At 32.0% G+C, this 18,284-nt stretch overlaps 2 protein-coding genes and 2 pseudogenes across 4 annotated transcripts; 3 read left to right on the top strand and 1 right to left on the bottom strand.

The window, feature by feature from the left end:
- The first annotated feature begins 4,874 nt into the window (after positions 1-4,874).
- On the top strand, positions 4,875-6,444 carry LOC111307464 (peroxidase 5-like). Its single transcript, XM_022905484.2, has 2 exons — positions 4,875-5,418; positions 5,510-6,444. The coding sequence occupies exons 1-2, from the start codon at positions 5,206-5,208 to the stop codon at positions 6,281-6,283; spliced, it is 987 nt and encodes a 328-aa protein (XP_022761219.2). The 5' UTR covers positions 4,875-5,205; the 3' UTR covers positions 6,284-6,444.
- Positions 6,445-10,533: 4,089 nt separating this feature from the next.
- Positions 10,534-13,934, top strand: LOC111306849 (putative protein phosphatase 2C 40). Of its 2 annotated transcripts, none has more exons than XM_022904824.2 (5): positions 10,534-10,900; positions 11,010-11,070; positions 11,548-12,744; positions 13,138-13,402; positions 13,618-13,934. In XM_022904824.2, exons 3-5 carry the CDS (start codon positions 11,554-11,556, stop codon positions 13,743-13,745), a joined length of 1,584 nt encoding a protein of 527 aa, XP_022760559.2. In that variant the 5' UTR covers positions 10,534-10,900; positions 11,010-11,070; positions 11,548-11,553; the 3' UTR covers positions 13,746-13,934. The 2 variants fall into 2 exon arrangements, with proteins under 2 accessions (XP_022760559.2, XP_089607791.1); XM_089751665.1 differs by having other exon boundaries at positions 11,007-11,070.
- Positions 13,935-14,161: 227 nt separating this feature from the next.
- Positions 14,162-16,690, bottom strand: LOC111306850 (uncharacterized; annotated as a pseudogene). Its single transcript, XR_016331992.1, has 7 exons — positions 16,500-16,690; positions 16,323-16,361; positions 16,140-16,193; positions 15,999-16,052; positions 14,900-14,953; positions 14,755-14,826; positions 14,162-14,436 (listed from the first exon to the last, which is right to left on the bottom strand). The product of XR_016331992.1 is annotated as an uncharacterized LOC111306850 (transcript).
- A 458-nt stretch (positions 16,691-17,148) lies between these two features.
- LOC111306851 (uncharacterized) lies at positions 17,149-18,180 on the top strand (annotated as a pseudogene).
- Positions 18,181-18,284: the final 104 nt, after the last annotated feature.

Here is an 18,284-nt window from a genome sequence, read left to right as displayed (position 1 = left end):
GGATTTTTAAAGATTTTGAGTAACGATTCTTAAAGATTTCTTAAGTGAGATGGTTCCTTTTAATATTGTTAGAGTATTGAAATATTTTTAGAAATTTTTTAATATAAGGTTCTTATTTATTCAAGCTTATCAAAAATAAAAATGTTTTTTAAGAAAATTAAGAAAAGTAAAATTTTAAATACCAAAATTAAGATAATTTTCGTCAATATTAAAAGATAACATATAATTAATTGGTATCATTTTAAACAGGTGCTGTGGTGGTGCTAATCCTTCTTCATGTATAATTGACTCCCGAACTCAAACTATTTTTCGCAGACCTAAAAATTATCTTTTTAACAAATTTTAATTAATTTATTAAGAAGATAAGTTTTAATAGGTGACTAATCACACTTAACCAAAAAAAATTTGTGGCGATTCTATTCTTTTATTTTTAAATTTGTCTAGCAGTCATTAAAACCTCTACGACAAAGATTATGATAAATATCGAATAAATATTTTTATGTATTTAATTAATAAAAGTAATTATATAAATAGATTGTCTGGATTCACATTTCATCCTTTTGTAGATATAGTTTTAGACTTCATTTGAATGCGTGATGAGATTGGTTGAAGTGAGATTAAAAACAGTAATGAAAATTATTATAGTTACGATTGAAAAAAAAATTTAATAAAAAATTTATGATGACTTGATCTTATTGGAATTAACATTTGAATTCAACTAGTCGTACGATGAGTTTAATTGTACTGCATCAAAAATGTGATGAAATTCAAATGGAAACTTAATTAATGTCTCAAGCAATAGTTACATTAATTTGTTAAGATGGGTTTGCATTAATTTTACCAAGTTAGAATTACTATAAATTGCCTCTGCCAACGTTCATGAATGAGAATAATTAAGTATATTTATGGTAACTTGATTTATATTTTTTTCTTTTCAATTTCATCTATATTAATTGTTGGTAAAGTTTTAAAATTATTATTATAATTTAATCACCAAATTGATTTTATTACTAAAGTGATTTTTTGCTAACAATTATTAATTTTTAAGAATTGAAGGTCATTATATTTGATATTATTAAAAATTAAACATGATTTTTATTGAAAGTATCAGAATAATTATGCATATTATAATAATTACATAAGTTATTGATTTCAATATTGTTTAAAGATAATTTGTAAAATATTAATAATATTTTATTTGCTTCTAAATAAAATATAATTAATTATTAAATTAATAAATATTATTTATTGATATCGGAATTAATTTTTTATAATATAAATTATGCAAAAAACTTTTGAATTAAAAAATAAAACTAATTTATTAAAATATAACAAAAGAAAACAAAAAGATTATATTATATAACATTAAAAAATTAAAAAAATATGCAAATTATTTTTGGAAATTATTACAATTAATATTAATTTAAAATATAAAATTTTATAATATAAAATAATTACAATGTTAAGAGAAATCAAGTTATTATTTCACATCTATATTAAATGAGTAATATTGATTATTATTAATTAATTTTAGATATCACATCATTTCGGTGATAAAATTTTTTTATCATTTTAAATGAGAATTATATCAAAATAATAATTTAATTACTTTCGATGATTAAAGATCATCGCTATATAAAATTATTGAATATTAATCAAATACGGTGATTTAATCATCATATATAAATTATCATAATTTTTGAGATGATCACTCCCCGTCAAATATCACCTTAAAGAATCATGTGATTAACATTTCCTTCATTTGGATCATTAAATCAAATAACTATAATCATTTGTTGTGCCTTGTTTTTGTCCAAAGGGAATAATTTGTTTTTCAATGCAAATCATGAAGTGAAGGCTGTCTCATTTAAAATGAGAATTAAACTATGGTTACAGTGAAGGCTGTTCATGAATACTTAAAATGTTTGGGAATATTGGTACCTCAATCAGCTGTTCAAACATCTTTTGTATTTTCATGTTTTAAGTTGGGACAACAACAACATTAATTTTCATGTCTGTCTCAGCTGTTTTGACTTCTTAATAATTAGGTATATTAGTAATTAGTTAAGACTTTTTCCACTTGCCAACATTCTGTTCATCGAATGAGATACAGTTTGACTCTTTATTTTTAAATATTCTTTTGTTTATTTGTTTTCTTATTGCATTTTCCCCACGTAGTTTGCCTTTATTTTTCGATATTCGAAGTTTTTAAGAATTAATTTCTAATCTTAAAAGTTAAATTTTTAGTAATAAATCATATGATTTGTTATATTTAGGGATGTAATTGAAATGAACTAAGTTAATTCAGCTCAAATTTAATTCAAAATTCATTATTCGAAATTTGAATTTGAATTTTTAAATCTAAATTTGATTCAAGATAAAAATTAAATTAAATTTCTTAAACTTGTTTAATTAGGCTCGTTTAATGAAAATGAGTTCAATTTTCATTCTCAATTTTGAGCTTAATTATATATTTGAACTCGAGCTCAAGTTCAAATTAATATATATTAAACATATTAATTTTTAATTAAAATAATAAAATATATTAAAATTTAAAAATTCAATTAGACTCATGAGCTATTTAAGTTAGATATTAATATATTCGAATTTAACTAGTTCACTAACTTGAACTATTTTAACTTAAGTTCGACTCGATAATGATTGAATTAAATTTAAATTTTATTTAAATCAAATTCGAATAATTTATAAATATCAATGTATCATTTACAATTTAATTGCATCAAGATAGATAACTTAAGAATTTAGAATGTTAGGTATAAACTTATTTTCTTCGTTAAAAGAAAAGAAAAGAATTCATGATTAATAATATAGAATTAATGCTTGTCAACTGAATTATATAAGGGAGTCAGAGAATTTTTAGTTGATAAACCTACCCAATAAATATTCTGTGAGATTTATAGGAATTAAGTTCTGGTTTCTTAATTGGCTTTGATATTCCTGACTGGGAATTGGAATTCAACTTGGAAATTGTATACATTATCCTCATTATTAAGTCAAATTCTGATGAATTGAGGAATGGATATAGCAAAATAATGAAAATTTTGCTTTCATAATCTGTTTGACAATGCTACGTATTGATTGACATCGATAGCTGATTCATGCTGCTAGCTTTAATTCGAGAAGATAATCTAGGAAATTAATTAGTGAAAAATTAATATATATTTTTTAATTTTTCAGCTATCAATTGACATAATCGGTAAGGTTGCTATAATGTGATTTAGTGATCACAGATTCCAATCATAAAAAATTTATTGTAAAAATGTAAAAAAATATTGCATACAATAAATTTTTTTCGAATCCCATATATAACATGAACGTTTTACGAATGGAATTGTTCTTTTTTAGCTATCAATTGAATTGAGAGAGCTCAATCTTCGATTTTTTTTTATCATTAAATATTTTCTAAGATTCCAGGTAAACTATTTTCTTCCCCTAGTTTAGCAATTATAGCAATCCAGGTGCTCAACATACGAATAAATAATATATAACCTTAAAAGAAGAAGAAATAGCAGTCAAACAAACCTTTGGTTGTCCATAGAAGATTGGTGCTTAATTAATAATAAGGGATTATTAGCTTGTAATTTGAAGATTATTTTAATGGCGGCTTACTTAGAAGAAGTTAAATGATTATTAGGTTGCTGCAATGTTTCTATCATAGCATCAGTATGCTTTTCCCTTCGCATAATTCTCTGTTCCAACTTCTCCAAATGAGAACCAGAGGACTCTTTTCAAAAATGGTATGTTTGGGTCACACGCCTCCTCAACACTGTCAAAGGGGTAAAGGTTGAGCCTGAGAACGGGCTTCTAGACTGAAAATTATTGGGTCACTGCCCTGCTGGTGGCCTACTTGGGTTCTGGATTGATGCATAAGGGTATCTTTAGGCTGCTTTGCTTAGCCAGATCATAGGGTTAAAATCAAGTGAGACCCATCAACATTTATGTTGCCCTTGCCCTGAGCGGCCTCTGGCTTTGGATTCCGGGAGATGGCCCATATGCTTATCGGGTTCAACTCTCCAACAAAACCTTAATTCCCCACAATACCGGGACAATTGATTGATTGTAAGGTTTCTGGCTAGATCTTCCATGCATGGCAATGAAAATTTGTCAGTTGCCTGGAAAAGTTACCCGTGATTGAACTTCAGTCTAAAAACTATATATAAGTTTCCATGTGTTGAAAGGTCTCAATAAGCTTATCTTCTCTTCATTATTTTTCACAAAAGCTATTGTATGCTATAATCTTTTTCCCTTCATAACTTTAAATATTAGAATGTAATGTAGGAGTACAGGTAGGCATAGGCAAGCTTATAGAAAAATAATGAAGATCTCAATAAAAGTTCATTGAACATCTTTGATCTTCCTTTCTTGACTGCAAGGACCCTGTGAAACGTAGTAGGTGAAGCATGGCCAATACTTAGATAATTCTATTTACATTTTTGTTTGATCTGCTTCTGCTATTACTTTTTAAAAGGAAATCGTGTGGAAGCCACACGCCTTTCAATTTGAACTGCAACAGTAAATTTGAATGAGAACAGTGTGGAGGCCACATGCCTTTCAATTCTTAATACATATATTTTTGTTTTTTACTTTTTTTTCTTGTCAATCTCAAGATGTTGAATTTTCCCATGGATCTTAAGAAAACGTAGTAGGTGAAGCATGGCCAATACTTAGATAATGCTCACAGATTTTAAATAGAAACCACCGATATTTAGCTTGAGTTTCTAGTTTTATGTAGCAGTTTCACCAATTGCCAACATCATAAAGACGTTGGAGGGTAGGCCATGGCAGACAAGTCCACTTCATTTTTGTTTGATCTACTTTTTTCGAGATTATATTAGTATTTTCTAAAAGAAAACGAGTGGCGGACACACGCCTTTCAATTTTTTAATTTGCAATTGCAGGACACTTCAATCTATTGCAGAACAATTCAATCTATAACTAAAATATTGAAAGCAGAAATGCCTTTCAATCTTTGATTTTGCATGCTGTGAATTAGACAGGAAGATTCCTTTCCCAATTCCCATTGCCTGTTTTACAAGACAACTCTCATGTTTATTCAACTTATAATATTGTCCACTTGCTTTGATGACTCCTATATAAGCGTTTAGTCAGGGCTTGTTTGCTCCATGCACATTTCTATCGTTGTCTCGTAAAGCATTGAACATACCTGAGTTTCAGAATATTCAAATGGCAAATTTGTTCACTTATCTATTGTTATGTTTGGCCATCTTCTTAGTGATATCTCCAGCTGCATCGTTGCCTCTGAAAAGAGGCTTTTATCAGAAAACATGCCCATCAGCCGAGGCAATTGTGAAAAGTACAGTAAAAACAGCATTGATTAATGATCCTGGAGCACCTGCAGCTCTCCTTAGACTTCATTTCCATGATTGTTTTGTGAGGGTAATTCTCAGTTAATCACATTTCTTACTTATTTATTTGCTTCATTGACTCCATTTCTGTTAAAATTTTACATCCTAATTCTGTCTAACAGGGTTGTGATGCTTCCATACTTCTGGATTCCACACCTGGCAATCAAGCAGAGAAAGATAGCATGGGGAACAAGGGTGTTCAGGGCTTCCAAATCATCGATGAAGCAAAGGCTAAAATTGAAGCTCAATGTCCAAACACTGTATCATGTTCAGATATCCTTGCCTTCGCAGCTCGTGACAGCGTTACTCTAGCAGGTGGCCTTTACTATGATGTTCCTTCAGGGCGTCGCGATGGAAGAGTTTCTTCCATAGCAGAAGTGACTAAGAACCTCCCGGATGCATTCTTCAATGTGACAGAATTGAAAGAAAATTTTGCAAGGAAAGGTTTGTCAATAGAGGAAATGGTAACACTTTCAGGTGCTCACTCTATTGGAGATTCACATTGCTCTTCATTCTCAAAACGTTTATACTCTTTTAATAAGACTTTTGCTCAAGATCCATCCATGGATCCTTCTTATGCCAGTTTCTTGAAAACTAAATGCCCTCAGCCATTGAACACCAGAACTAGTCCTGATCCATTGGTGCCTTTTGATCCTGTGACTCCGAACCAGCTTGATAATAACTATTATAAAAACTTGAAGAGCAGCAGGGGACTATTGGCTTCAGATCAAGTGCTTTGGAATAGTGTATTAACAAGGAATCTTGCGAAAGAGAATGTGAACCACCCCAGTGCTTGGGCTGCAAAGTTTGCTGCTGCAATGGTGCATATGGGTTCCATTGATGTGCTCACTGGGAATCAAGGAGAAATAAGGAAGAATTGTAGGGTTGTGAATTGAAGATATGATGCAGCTGTTGAGAGTGCTGAAATTTCAAGTTTTCTGTTTTGCTATGATTTCATAACAGAGTTTGGTTGCTTTCATTATGTATTTTATGATTTTGATTTCAACTAAAGAAAATTTGTTTAAATTAAACAATGTTATGTCTTTCTAGTGAGTACTGAGTAATAAAAATGATAAATTTATGTGTTTCTCATATTCTTTTCACTTCAAAAACATTTTTTTTTGGAAATACTCTAAGGGATAGAGAGACTTCGATTTTTATGATGAACTTATGATTCATATGGTTATTTATGGTAGTCCAAAAGCCTCAAATATTTTTGGGACTAAATCCATTGGCCAGCTGCAGCTTTCACAACTGGAAAATCTTAAATTACGATGCTTTAAATCAGCCTTAGTTCCTTGTTTCTCGATGGTGAAATGCATTCATATTAGAAATTGAGATCTAGGGATCCAATGATATGGAACGCACATTATTTTGTAGAATGGAGGTATTCTATAGTTTAATGAAGGACTCTTCCAAACTGTTGTTTTTCCTCTAAACCTCAAACTCAGAACAAAATATTTAGAAATGAAATTTGTGTATTACCATATTCTTTTGTTCTAGTGTATTTCTGAAATTGCCTTCATTATTTTCAAGCCTTGAGTAGTCAGCCATAAGCATTTGATCAGTTGGCAAGTAGCTTCTAATTTACCACTCAAGTCATACTTTCCATGGTTTTCATTGCACTTTGCACCTTTAAGAAAAAAGACTTAGTTAGCTGTATTATTCTACACTTTTGCTCACAGATTAAGGTATTACTTGTACTTTTTGTACTGATTTACCAATATGTTTATGTTTTATATAGCTAGTTGGCATGTTGATTTTCCAACTTCATTCTGATTTCCCTGTAGAGATCATGTCATTGACTAGCTTCCTTATCTTTTCATGATAAAAGTTCATTGAACATCTTCCGTTCTTGACTGCAACTATCCTGTGAGAGGAGTAGGTGAAGCTTGGCCAATAGCCAGATGACATTTTTTTTTTATCTGCTTCTGCTATTACTTTATAAAAGGAAATCGTGTGAGAGACGCACGCCTTTCAATTTGTTTGTTTCTGTCAATTTGAACTGCAACAGCAAATTGTAATTTCACATGCTTTTGTCCAATTAACAGTGTTGTGATGCCTATATACTTGTTTATGCGCAGGGCTTGAAAGTCATTGATGAAGTAAAGGCCAAACTAACTCAAAGTCTGAACACTATTTCATGTTCTGATATCCTTGTCTTTGCAGCTCTATTTTTTTTTTCTATTTGTCTTACTGTTTAAGCTCCAGTAACTGGTTTTGTCATGTTCTTGGGCATTTGCTTTGACGTATAAATGAGAAATGTATTAAGTTTTTAAGTATTCCATGTATATATAGTGTATTCCATTCATATTTTCTAATGATATGAGATTCTTTATTCATATGTGAACCATTCCAACAATTTTCTTCACTTTATGACTATTGATGAAATATCACCTTAACTCTCCGTCTGAGTAAGTCTTAGCAACATCTCTTTTTGAGCTAGGTAACCTCATATCTTGGATGATCTCAATATACCTTAGGCCCACTTTAATCCTAGTATTCAACTTTGCCACTTTGTGGGCCTAAGTTATTTCAATGCTTCTCAAGCATGAACTTAATCATAGCACACAATTTTACTACTTAAGTTGTCTCAATGGTTCTAGAGCTTGATAATTAATTACAATTTTAATTTTGCACTTCATCACAGATTGACTTAATACATTATTTTCTTAGGTGTTTCAATTCCACACGCTCATTTCGTACAAGTTAAACATTCAATTCTTATACCAATTGATGGGAAGATAAATCATATTTGAAGTTTACAAAAACATATCAAAAAATTTATATATACATGTTAGGCACCATTTGAGTCAAAAAATTTAAACTATTAAGTTTTTGGGTCATCTATATATATATAGGACATATCATTCATATTTATTAATGATGTAAGATTTTTTACTCGTATATAAATCATCGCAACAAAGTTCACTTCATATATATATCTTATTAATGTCCATAGCTGATGAGTTATGAGAGCTTAATCACCTCAAGAGTGTTACCATGTGATTATTGCTTAATCATGTGAACATCAATTGGAGTTTTTGGCATTTTATGATCTCATCTAAGCAGTAGGATGTGATTATTGCTTTCTCAAAACATATGAAAGTCAAATTACTACCTAGATTCATTATAGCAATGCCTGGCAAAAAACATGCTAAAGCAACAGTTAAAGATGTATTTGGTGCTGAGAAATGTTTGTCTTTGTCATATTTTCTTCTATGATTAGGCGGCTTGTTCTGCATCATAGTGTTACTCTGAAAATTTGGATCATAGAGTAAATTATTTGTAATGCAAATTCCTTATCCTGCAGCCATGGCTTTTCAAAGTTTTCTATAGTGGCAATGCATCATATAGAACATTCCTCAACTTGTACCAACTTGAATGCTTGTTTTCTTATAATCCAAATCCAGTTCCGACCAAACTTGGAGTGAACTTAGATGTTGCACCTGATGAAGTTAAATTTAAAAAATTTAGCAATAAAATCCAAATAAGAAATCAGTGAGATGTAGTTGGTTAACTGTAACACAATTTTTATCCAAACTTTCAAATGCATTGTAATTTTTTTTAATCATAATTAGTAAGAGTGTTTTTAAATCTAAAAGATAAATTAATTTTTTTTATTAAAAATTATCAATAAATAATTAAAAATTTTAATTTTTAAATCGATTCGATATATACAATAATATATTAATTTGATTATCATCACTGGTTTGACCCTTAAACTCATTACAATAATCCGCTTAAATTTCGAGTCCAAGCTCATCTCATTTTCTGCTGATGCTGTAGCCTGTGCGAAACCGCCAAACCGGGAATCCATGGCTCTGGCAGCCACTTGCTTTATTTCTGTTGAACGGTGTATAAAACGTGTGACAAACCCATTGTTTTTGTTTTTTCCATGACTTTTTTCTTTTGCTAGAAAAAAAATTGTTGTTTTTCTGTAACTCTAATAATTGGTGTCGACGTGGACTAACGGGGTTCTATCAACTATTTTCCGACAGGCGACAGCCCTATTACTCTACAGAACTAGGATAATTTGGCAATGTTGGTCCACTTACATCAGTTCTATGTACCGGCAAAGCCTGGCAGATTCATTCTTGGTCTCTAACTCTTCTGTCCCCACCATATCAACCCTTTGTTGTCCTCCTGGCAATTTAACTAACACTATCTTTTTCTTAAAATTTAAAATTATTTAATGTTATCTTTTACAAGCTAAGTGAATCAATTAAATTGTATTTCCAATTTTATTAACTTTATTTTTTTATGAAAATTTTAATTTATTTTTAATTTTTTTATTCTATTACTTACATTATTAAAAATATTACGTATATAAATTTTTTTAAATTTATAATTTTAAAATATTAATTTCAACATCTAAAGATGTTAACGAATAAAAATATAAATTTTTTTTATTTTTTATTTTCATCTTTTGAATTTTTATATTATATTTATTTTTATATTTATATTTAATTAATATTTTAAATTTATTTTTATTTATATCTTTATGATATTTTATATTTTCATATTCAATAACAATTTAATATCATATTTATTTTAATTCTTATAATACAATTTTTTTTCTATTTTCATTGGATTAAAAAAGTTAAATCTTTTATTAGTTACAAATAAAATTGACATGTTTTTCGATAACGTATCAACTGATCTAAACCACCAAAGACGGAAAGAAATCTTAAAAAATCAGTTATTAACATATGTTTGAATCCAACAAGAATCTAATCTAACCAACCATTTCTACTGGTTTGGAAACTTGATCAATGCTAACCATAAACTACTTTTGAAAATTTTTACTATAGACATTAGAATTGAATAAATCTTTGGTGTCTTTTTAATCTTTAAATCTCTAGAATGCCCCAATCTGAAGAATTTGAAACCCACCATATGAAAGGACAACTCACAAGTTGCCTACTTTTAACCCCATCTCTCTCAGGATTCCAAGAGTCAGGATTATGAAGCGATGAACTTTACAAAACCAAAGTAATGTCTTTATCAACTGACAAAATCTTTATGTCAACAGTAGAATATTTTGGCAGGTAATAGACTAGGTGACAAATTAAAAAAAAAAAAAAAACCAAAAAGTTTCATTAGAGGAGCTCTTAAAAACGGCACTACCGGTAATAATGAATCTGACAGGAGACGGGAAGACCAAAACGAGAGCCAAACAAAATAAAATAAAAAAAAATTCTCCAAATTTAGGAGAGACCCTTTCTTTCGCAACCATCCAATTTTCCTCTGATCTAACGCATTGCACGCTCTTCCTTGTTTCAGATTCTCCACTAAATCTCTCTCTTTTTTCTCTTTCTTTAGGCTCATAAACCCAAATCTCCAGTTTTTTCTCCTTTTGATTGTGCTTTTGCTTTGTCCAAAGCGCCCAAAGTTCACACGTTTCACTTACTTTCTCTTCCTGCATTGCAGTTAGAGTTGATACTTAATAGTTTTTTTATTTTGTTGACGTGGGTTCTTTGTTTTTAACTCTGTTAGCTCTGTTTTTTTAGGTAGCTTTGTTTCTATTATCATTTCAATAACAAGATTTTTTTTAATTATTGTTAATACACTCTTGTTTCCTTAGAATTAATCTAATATTTTGTTTTTTATTGTTAGTAGGTTTTGTTGAGTTCAGAATTCATATCTGATTCGGAGACTTCATTTCTTTGCTTTGATTCAGGTAGCCTTCTATTACTCTTATTGTAATTGTTTCTACTGTTTTATTGCTTCATAGTCTGCGAACGAAATTCTACGTAGAGGGCTATTCTATATGTTCAAGTGTTTAATAGCCCACATTAACAATTTATCATCATTACTTATTCTTTTATGGAATTGGGTTTTATTGCTTCTTTTATGAAATTGGGTTTTATTGCTATGATCATGATCTGCATTCTATACGTTCTATTCTAGTTTGAGATTCATAATGTCCTGTTGATCATGAGAAGAATTTATAATAGGTTAGTTTTAGCAACAAAAGAGAGCTTAATTCCTGTAATGAAAGATTTGCTAATGTAAAATGTTGGACTGAACTGTTAGAGATAACAATATTGAACTTGCAGAAATTTGTATTATTTTGTGGACTTTTATCTTGTTAATACAATGTTATGCTATCTTTCTATATAAAAATTAGATAATGGAGATATATGATCTGTTTCAGCCTATAATGCAAGGAGAAAATTTCACTAGTTCTGAAGGGGAAATTAAGGTAAGTTTTGGCTACCAGTGCAACAGCCACAAAGGTATTCCTTGCAGTGCTGCTAATGGGTGTGCAATCCGGTTGGGAAGTGAAATTCCAAGGACAGGCAGTTTTTCTTGCTTGTCTGGTGCTGCCTTAAGTGCCAATGCTACATTGGCCAACACAAATATCTGCAATGGTCTGATAGGAGCCGAAATTCTTCCTAGTTTGGATTCCCCTAATTCGTTTCGTAGGGTTCCCTCTTCTCCATCTCTTTCGAGGTTGGATATATTGTCATCTTCGCTGCAAAGCAGTATGTCAAACTTAAGTTGCAGTCCACCAAGTCCACTTGATTCACCTGAAACTGATTCGTTTTTAGCGAAACCAATGAGTGCTCCTTCTAGAAGTGACAGTTTCCTTAATGCTATGGAAGTACAAGTGGCGGGTGGAGCTGCTGGTGAAGACAGGGTTCAAGCTGTCTGTTCTGAAGAGAACGAGTGGCTCTTTTGTGCAATCTATGATGGCTTCAATGGAAGGGATGCAGCTGATTTTCTTGCAGGAACATTTTATGAAACTATAATATTTTACTTTAATTTACTAGACTGGGAATCAAAGCAGGATGTCCCCAGAGCACCCAATGCTTTGGATGAAAATGGACCTTTTGAATATTTTCTTGATGATGGTACAGTTGTTAGAGAGGCCAGGATTGACAGCACGAAGTATGCAAGTGCTGAAAGCTTGATGAAGAAAAGTGCAAATCCTAAAATTGAAGTGTCATCTGATTCATTTAGGCATGGGGTGCTTGATAGCCTCCAACGTGCTCTAAGTCAAGCTGAGAATGATTTCTTGTACATGGTAGAGCAGGAAATGGAGGACCGCCCTGATTTAGTTTCGGTAGGATCTTGTGTTTTGGTTATGCTTCTTCATGGAAAAGATTTGTATACACTCAATTTAGGTGACAGCCGAGCTGTATTGGCAACATATGATGAAGGCAATGACATGGGTCAGAGTGAACGGTTGAAAGCTATTCAGCTCACTGATATTCACACTGTTGATAATGAAGTTGAAAGAACTCGACTCTTTCATGAGCATCCTGATGACTCTATGCCCGTAGTAGCTGGAAAAGTGAAGGGAAAATTGAAGGTCACCCGCGCTTTTGGAGTAGGTTACTTGAAAAAGGTAGTTGTTGATATTTCTCATTATGATTTCCTTATAATTTTTGTCCTTGATATTTGCCCCTTAAGAAGACTGACTTTCACTGCATCCCAGTCAGCAAAGTATTACTCTGACCTGGAATGACAGCTCTTCTCCTTTATATTTTTATTTAACCACTGAGGAAAAACCACTTTTACTCATGGAAATTAGTCTTCAAGACTTGGAAATTACAACTAAGTTGTCAACAAATGAGTATAACCTGCCTTGTTTATATTGTGGTTGCCATTTCTGCGATCTGGTAGTGGTTTATGCTGAGTAAGCTTTGTGGCAACTGTTATATAACCTATGTTATTATTGCTGCGCCAGTGTTTTCCTTAGCGTATCATTTTTGTTATTCATTTTTGTTATTCCTTGCAGAAAAAACTGAATGATGCACTAATGGGAATTCTTCGAGTTCGTAACCTCATTAGCCCCCCTTATATCTCCACAGAACCATCACTTAATGTGCACAAAATATCAAGATCTGATCACTTTGTTATAGTAGGTAGTGATGGCTTGTTTGACTTCTTCAGCAATGAAGAGGCCGTAAAGCTTGTCCATTCTTACATATCAAGCAACCCTTACGGAGATCCTGCAAAATTTCTTGTGGAGCAGCTTGTAATAAAAGCGGCTCATTCTGCAGGTAAAATGCTTCATATGATTATATCTGTTGCCCATTCTGTTCCAATTTAATTTGAACAATGAACAAATTATTTTTTCATCACCTGTGTCTTATTGTTGTTTGCTTTCTTAACTAGAGCTGTATATTCATTTATTATTGTTGTTTGCTTTCTTAACTAGAGCTGTATATTCATTTATTATATCAAGTTCTCTAAGACATCAATTTTACCATCACAGGTTTCAGTAAGGAAGAATTGATGAAAATTCCAGCTGGTAGGAGGAGGAAATACCATGATGATGTTACTGTTATTGTGATTATTCTCGGGACAAGTCATCGCACCTCCAAGGCATCGACTTGTGTGTGAATTTTATGTCAAACGTTTTCTTTCCTGCAAATTGCAATAATAGATTCAGCAGTCCTAGATTGCTATATTTTTCAATTGTATATAGCTTAAATTCAGATAAATTTTCTCTTGATTTGTTGCAGACGAAAATTTGTATTACTTAAACCATGCATTAGAGCCTTTGGTGTAAAGAAGTAGTTGATCTTTTCATTTCTTTTCCATTTCACCACCAATTTTAGGATTGGAACATTCACATTTCACAGACAAGACATACCAAGCAAAAAACAATCACACAACTGCAATGTAATTCTCCCCTTTCCTGAGCTCATTGAGTGAGCCTAGGTGCATACTGATCAAAAGCACAGGCTGGAAGACAGAAGATGATATTGTTTTGGCTTCATCGTGACCATATCGGAGCATGCTTTAAAAAAGAAGAGTAATTAAATGCCAATAGCATATCAATTAATTCAGATGAAAGCTCTTTCCTGTGCTAGACAACATGGTAAACTCGGAATTTTAACCTAAGAAACATGGTAATAGTTCATAACAAGCTCCAGGAGCAAGAAATACAAGAATGCAAGGTCCAATATCAACTCATCTAGTTCTCCACTTCCTTGCCATTTTCTTTTATGTGTAAAGTATGCACTTCCTCATCCTTTCCTTCAACCTTGGGATCTTCAGCATCTTTAGCACCCTCTGACACATCCTGCAGCTGCAAAATGTTCCAAACCATTCAACCAAGCAGTAAAGTAACACGACACAAAATAAGACACCTAAGCGACAAAGTTTAAAATTTTAGCCAAAATAGCATATGAGTTTGACAAAAACCAAAAAATATGTTTTGTATTTAATGTGTCTACATGAATTTGACTCAGCAATTTTTTTGTGTTTTATACCTGTTTAACCCTAGGAACATGATTCAAATACACAAATTGCCAAGCCTTAGAACAAACTAGTTTCTAAAACCATAGACTGATGCTAGAAAACAAGTTGGCATAAGGAAAGGAAACAAAAGTCTTAGTTAACTTACCCCCAAATTTCTTAAGCTAGCAGTAACATCTTCCTGTTGCTGATGGAGAGTGCCCCTCAGTTCTTGAAATTCCTTATGTCAAGAATGAAACATTTTAGATAACTTCTCCTTTAGAATGAAACATATTTATAGAGAAAACACTTACGCTACGGAGTTGCTCTACTTCAACATTAAGTGTTTTCTTCAATTCTGTCAACTCCTGCAAGAGGCATGCAAATTAGCCTAAGAAATGATGACACTAAAAGGCCTTAAATATCTACTTAAACCTGCGATTTAGAAAATCTGTTCTTCCATCAATATCTTCAAACAGTAACACAAATCTTTAGATCCCTGGTCTCAACCATTCGGTGGCAAGAGGAATGACATCAGATCCGAAAGATTTATCTATTAAATAACTAGTTATATCCTAAACGCACATAAAATTTCTCCAAAGTTAAGCTCATTGCTAACATGTTCGCAAATATCTAAGACTTTGATGAGCAGCAGAGACATGTATGAGTAAACTCAACTGTAATTCTTATTTCAATTGCAGTAGTGTACATAACAAAAAAGGATGAGATTTTCCCCTAGTTGATTATTTCATTCTCAGGAAAAAAACACCCATATGTAGATTCTTTTAAAGAGAACCTTCATTTCATAGTAAAAGATCCATCAACTTCAACTATTAAATACTTACTTAGCATGGCATGAAACATTCATTCTCACGGATTTCCTTTCCAAGCCTTTCCTATCACTATATAATACCAAAACCTCAATATGAATAAACAAAAAAGAATGAAAAGAATCCATACAACAACAACAAACTATGCTTTATATCCTAAACTCTAGGGTTGATTGTATGAAAGACAACAAAAAAAAGAATCACATTAGGTCGTAATTTTGAAAAATAATAATACCACAAAAAAAGTATCCAAAGTAGATCTGGTGATTCATGCCATATAAAATACTCAAATTTATGTATTCGTATCATGTTTTACACGAAAATAATGTTTCATAATTTATGTCAACACAAAAACATAAAATATATTTTTTTATTTTATTTTGTTAAACTAATATATAATTATTGTTAAAATTTTAAACTATCACTTTTTTATCATTTTTTTTGTATCATGTTGATGTCATTTAACCATGTCATATTTTAAATTATCAGATCTAATCCAAAGCAGCAGGAACTATACATCAATAGCAGATTATGACAACCAGAAAAATTTTTTTTAAGAGATAAAATGCAGAGCTGAACTTACATCGCGGTAAATTTTAACTTGGGTGTCCAATTTTGACCTCCAATTTTACAGATCCTAACAGGAAAAAGATTCTCAGAATATATAACTCAAAATATGGAAAAATGTAAAAATAAAAAAAAAAGTTATATTTTCCATGATTACCTGTTTCAACCCTTGAATTCTACTGAGCAGCTCAGTCCTTGACTCATTTAATTCCTAAAACCCCAAACAAAATTGAAAGTTAGAAACTTAAATGAATCAAATCAAACACAAATTTTTGTAAGAATAAAAGAAGTAAATGATAAATAAAATACAGGGAAAAAAAAAAGAAAACCCAAAACTTACTGCAATTTTTGAACCGACTGGAGTGATATTCTCCTTATTCTGTCAAATGGTTAAACAATAATTTGATTAATATTTCTAATCAAAATTCAAACTTCCATAAAGGAAACAAAAAAAAAAAAAGATCTTTAACTATAAGTAGAAAATCCAAAAAAAAAAAAATGGAAACAGAGTACGTACAGGAGCGAGGGGAACAGAGACGGGAAGAGGAGGAGTTGAATCAGAGGTTGCCATAATTAGTAACAATTAGAAACAGAGATTAGTATTTGATTGATTTGATTTATAGCTTTGGGGTTGTTCATGTAAAAAAAGAGAGAAGTACTTCAATTTGAAGTTTTTGCAGGCGATATCTGGAGACTGAATAAAAAAAAAAAAACGAAATGGATGTGATTTGATGAACTGAATTTTGAATTTGGGAAATTGGGGAGTGTTTGGGCGGGCAAATTGAAGATAGGGTTTGTTTTAAGACATTGATTAGTCTCGCCATATAAGAACTTCAAAGTTCAAACACTTGCAAATGTGGGACCTACTTTGTTTTTGTTCATTTAAGATTTAGGTTTCTTCAAGTTTGATTGGGCTGACATTGATAAGCCCATTGTCTTCCTTTTCTCTCCTCTCTCTTGACCCTCCCTTCTGCATCCTTCTTTCTCTCCAACTGAAATTCAAGTTTTGTTCTTTCAATCAAATTCGCCGGTAACTGACAAATCGGATTGGGACACTGAATCCCAAATTTTCTTTCCTTCCCTCCCTTTTTACTTGCTGTTAGTAACATGTAAAACAGTTCTTCAAGTTCAGTTGATGTCTTAAGTCATTTGTTTAAGACTTGTCTTTGTTCGATCAGAAAATTTCTTGCTTTTCATATGAAGTTTCAATCTTTCTTGAATTGGGCTACTGGGAATGTCTGGGAATTCCAGTAATCAAACTAAGAAAATTTGTTATACATTAATTGTTATTCCAGGGAGTTTCTGTGGAGATGCCTACTAGAATTGCCCATATTCGTCTTGTGAGTTCACATCCTGAGGTTTATGAACCCTGTGATGATTCATTTGCATTACTTGATGCACTTTTAGCTGATAGAAAAAACCTGTTGGAGCATAAGCCCAAGCTGTGTATGGAGTTGTGGAAGTGGTTATGTTATCACTTCTTTAATCCTTATGCTTGGGGAGGAAGGTAATGGGGCTCAGTTTATTGCCACTGAGATCAACCATCATGCAATTAGAGTGACTCAAGAGACAATGGAAGCACATGGAATTTATGCTGAGTTGATAAATACTGACATTGCGTTGGGGCTGGAGAATCGTCTGGCACGTTAGGTTGATCTCTTGGCTGTTAATCCACCTTATGCGCCAACGCCAGAAGATGAAGTGGGTCGTGAAGGAATTGCCTTGGCTTGGGCAGGAGGAGAGAACGGTCGAAGTATAACTGATAAGATTTTGCCCGTTGCTGATAAGCTTTTGTCGAAAAGGGGTTGGTTGTACATGGTGACTCTTACAGCAAATAATCCTTCACAGATATGCTGTCACATGAGGAAGAAGGGCTATGCTTCTAGAATTGTTGTCCAAAGATCAACAGAGGAAGAGAGTTTACACATCATCACGTTCTGGAAGGATTTTGATATTGAGGTGGATGCAAAGGATGTGGTAACAAACAGCAATGCAGCTCCTGCAGGTATCGTGGATTCTGTCTTTTCACAGCTTCAACGATTGTCATTTTGGAGAAGTAGTGACTTTTAACAGCAGCAGTTGATTTGGAAAGTGAAGTTAAGTCCTATATTGTTGTCTGGCCATTTGATTCGTCTGGTAACTATATTTCAGTACGTGTCTGAGTTAATCCTGCTCGACTGTTCTCCCTTTAGGTGTTAGATATTCTTTTGGCATTCCTTTCAATCGCTGATCTTTGTTCTCGTCATTTGTACGTAACCATACCGGCTGAACTGAACAATTGGGGGCAAGTTGAATTTTACTT

Source organism: Durio zibethinus, chromosome 22 (assembly GCF_047325235.1).
Source record: "Durio zibethinus cultivar Kanyao isolate XHJ-2024 chromosome 22, ASM4732523v1, whole genome shotgun sequence".
Lineage (NCBI taxonomy): Eukaryota > Viridiplantae > Streptophyta > Magnoliopsida > Malvales > Malvaceae > Durio > Durio zibethinus.
The sequence above is the reverse complement of the archived record's forward strand: the minus strand, read 5'-3'. Positions and strand labels throughout refer to the sequence as shown.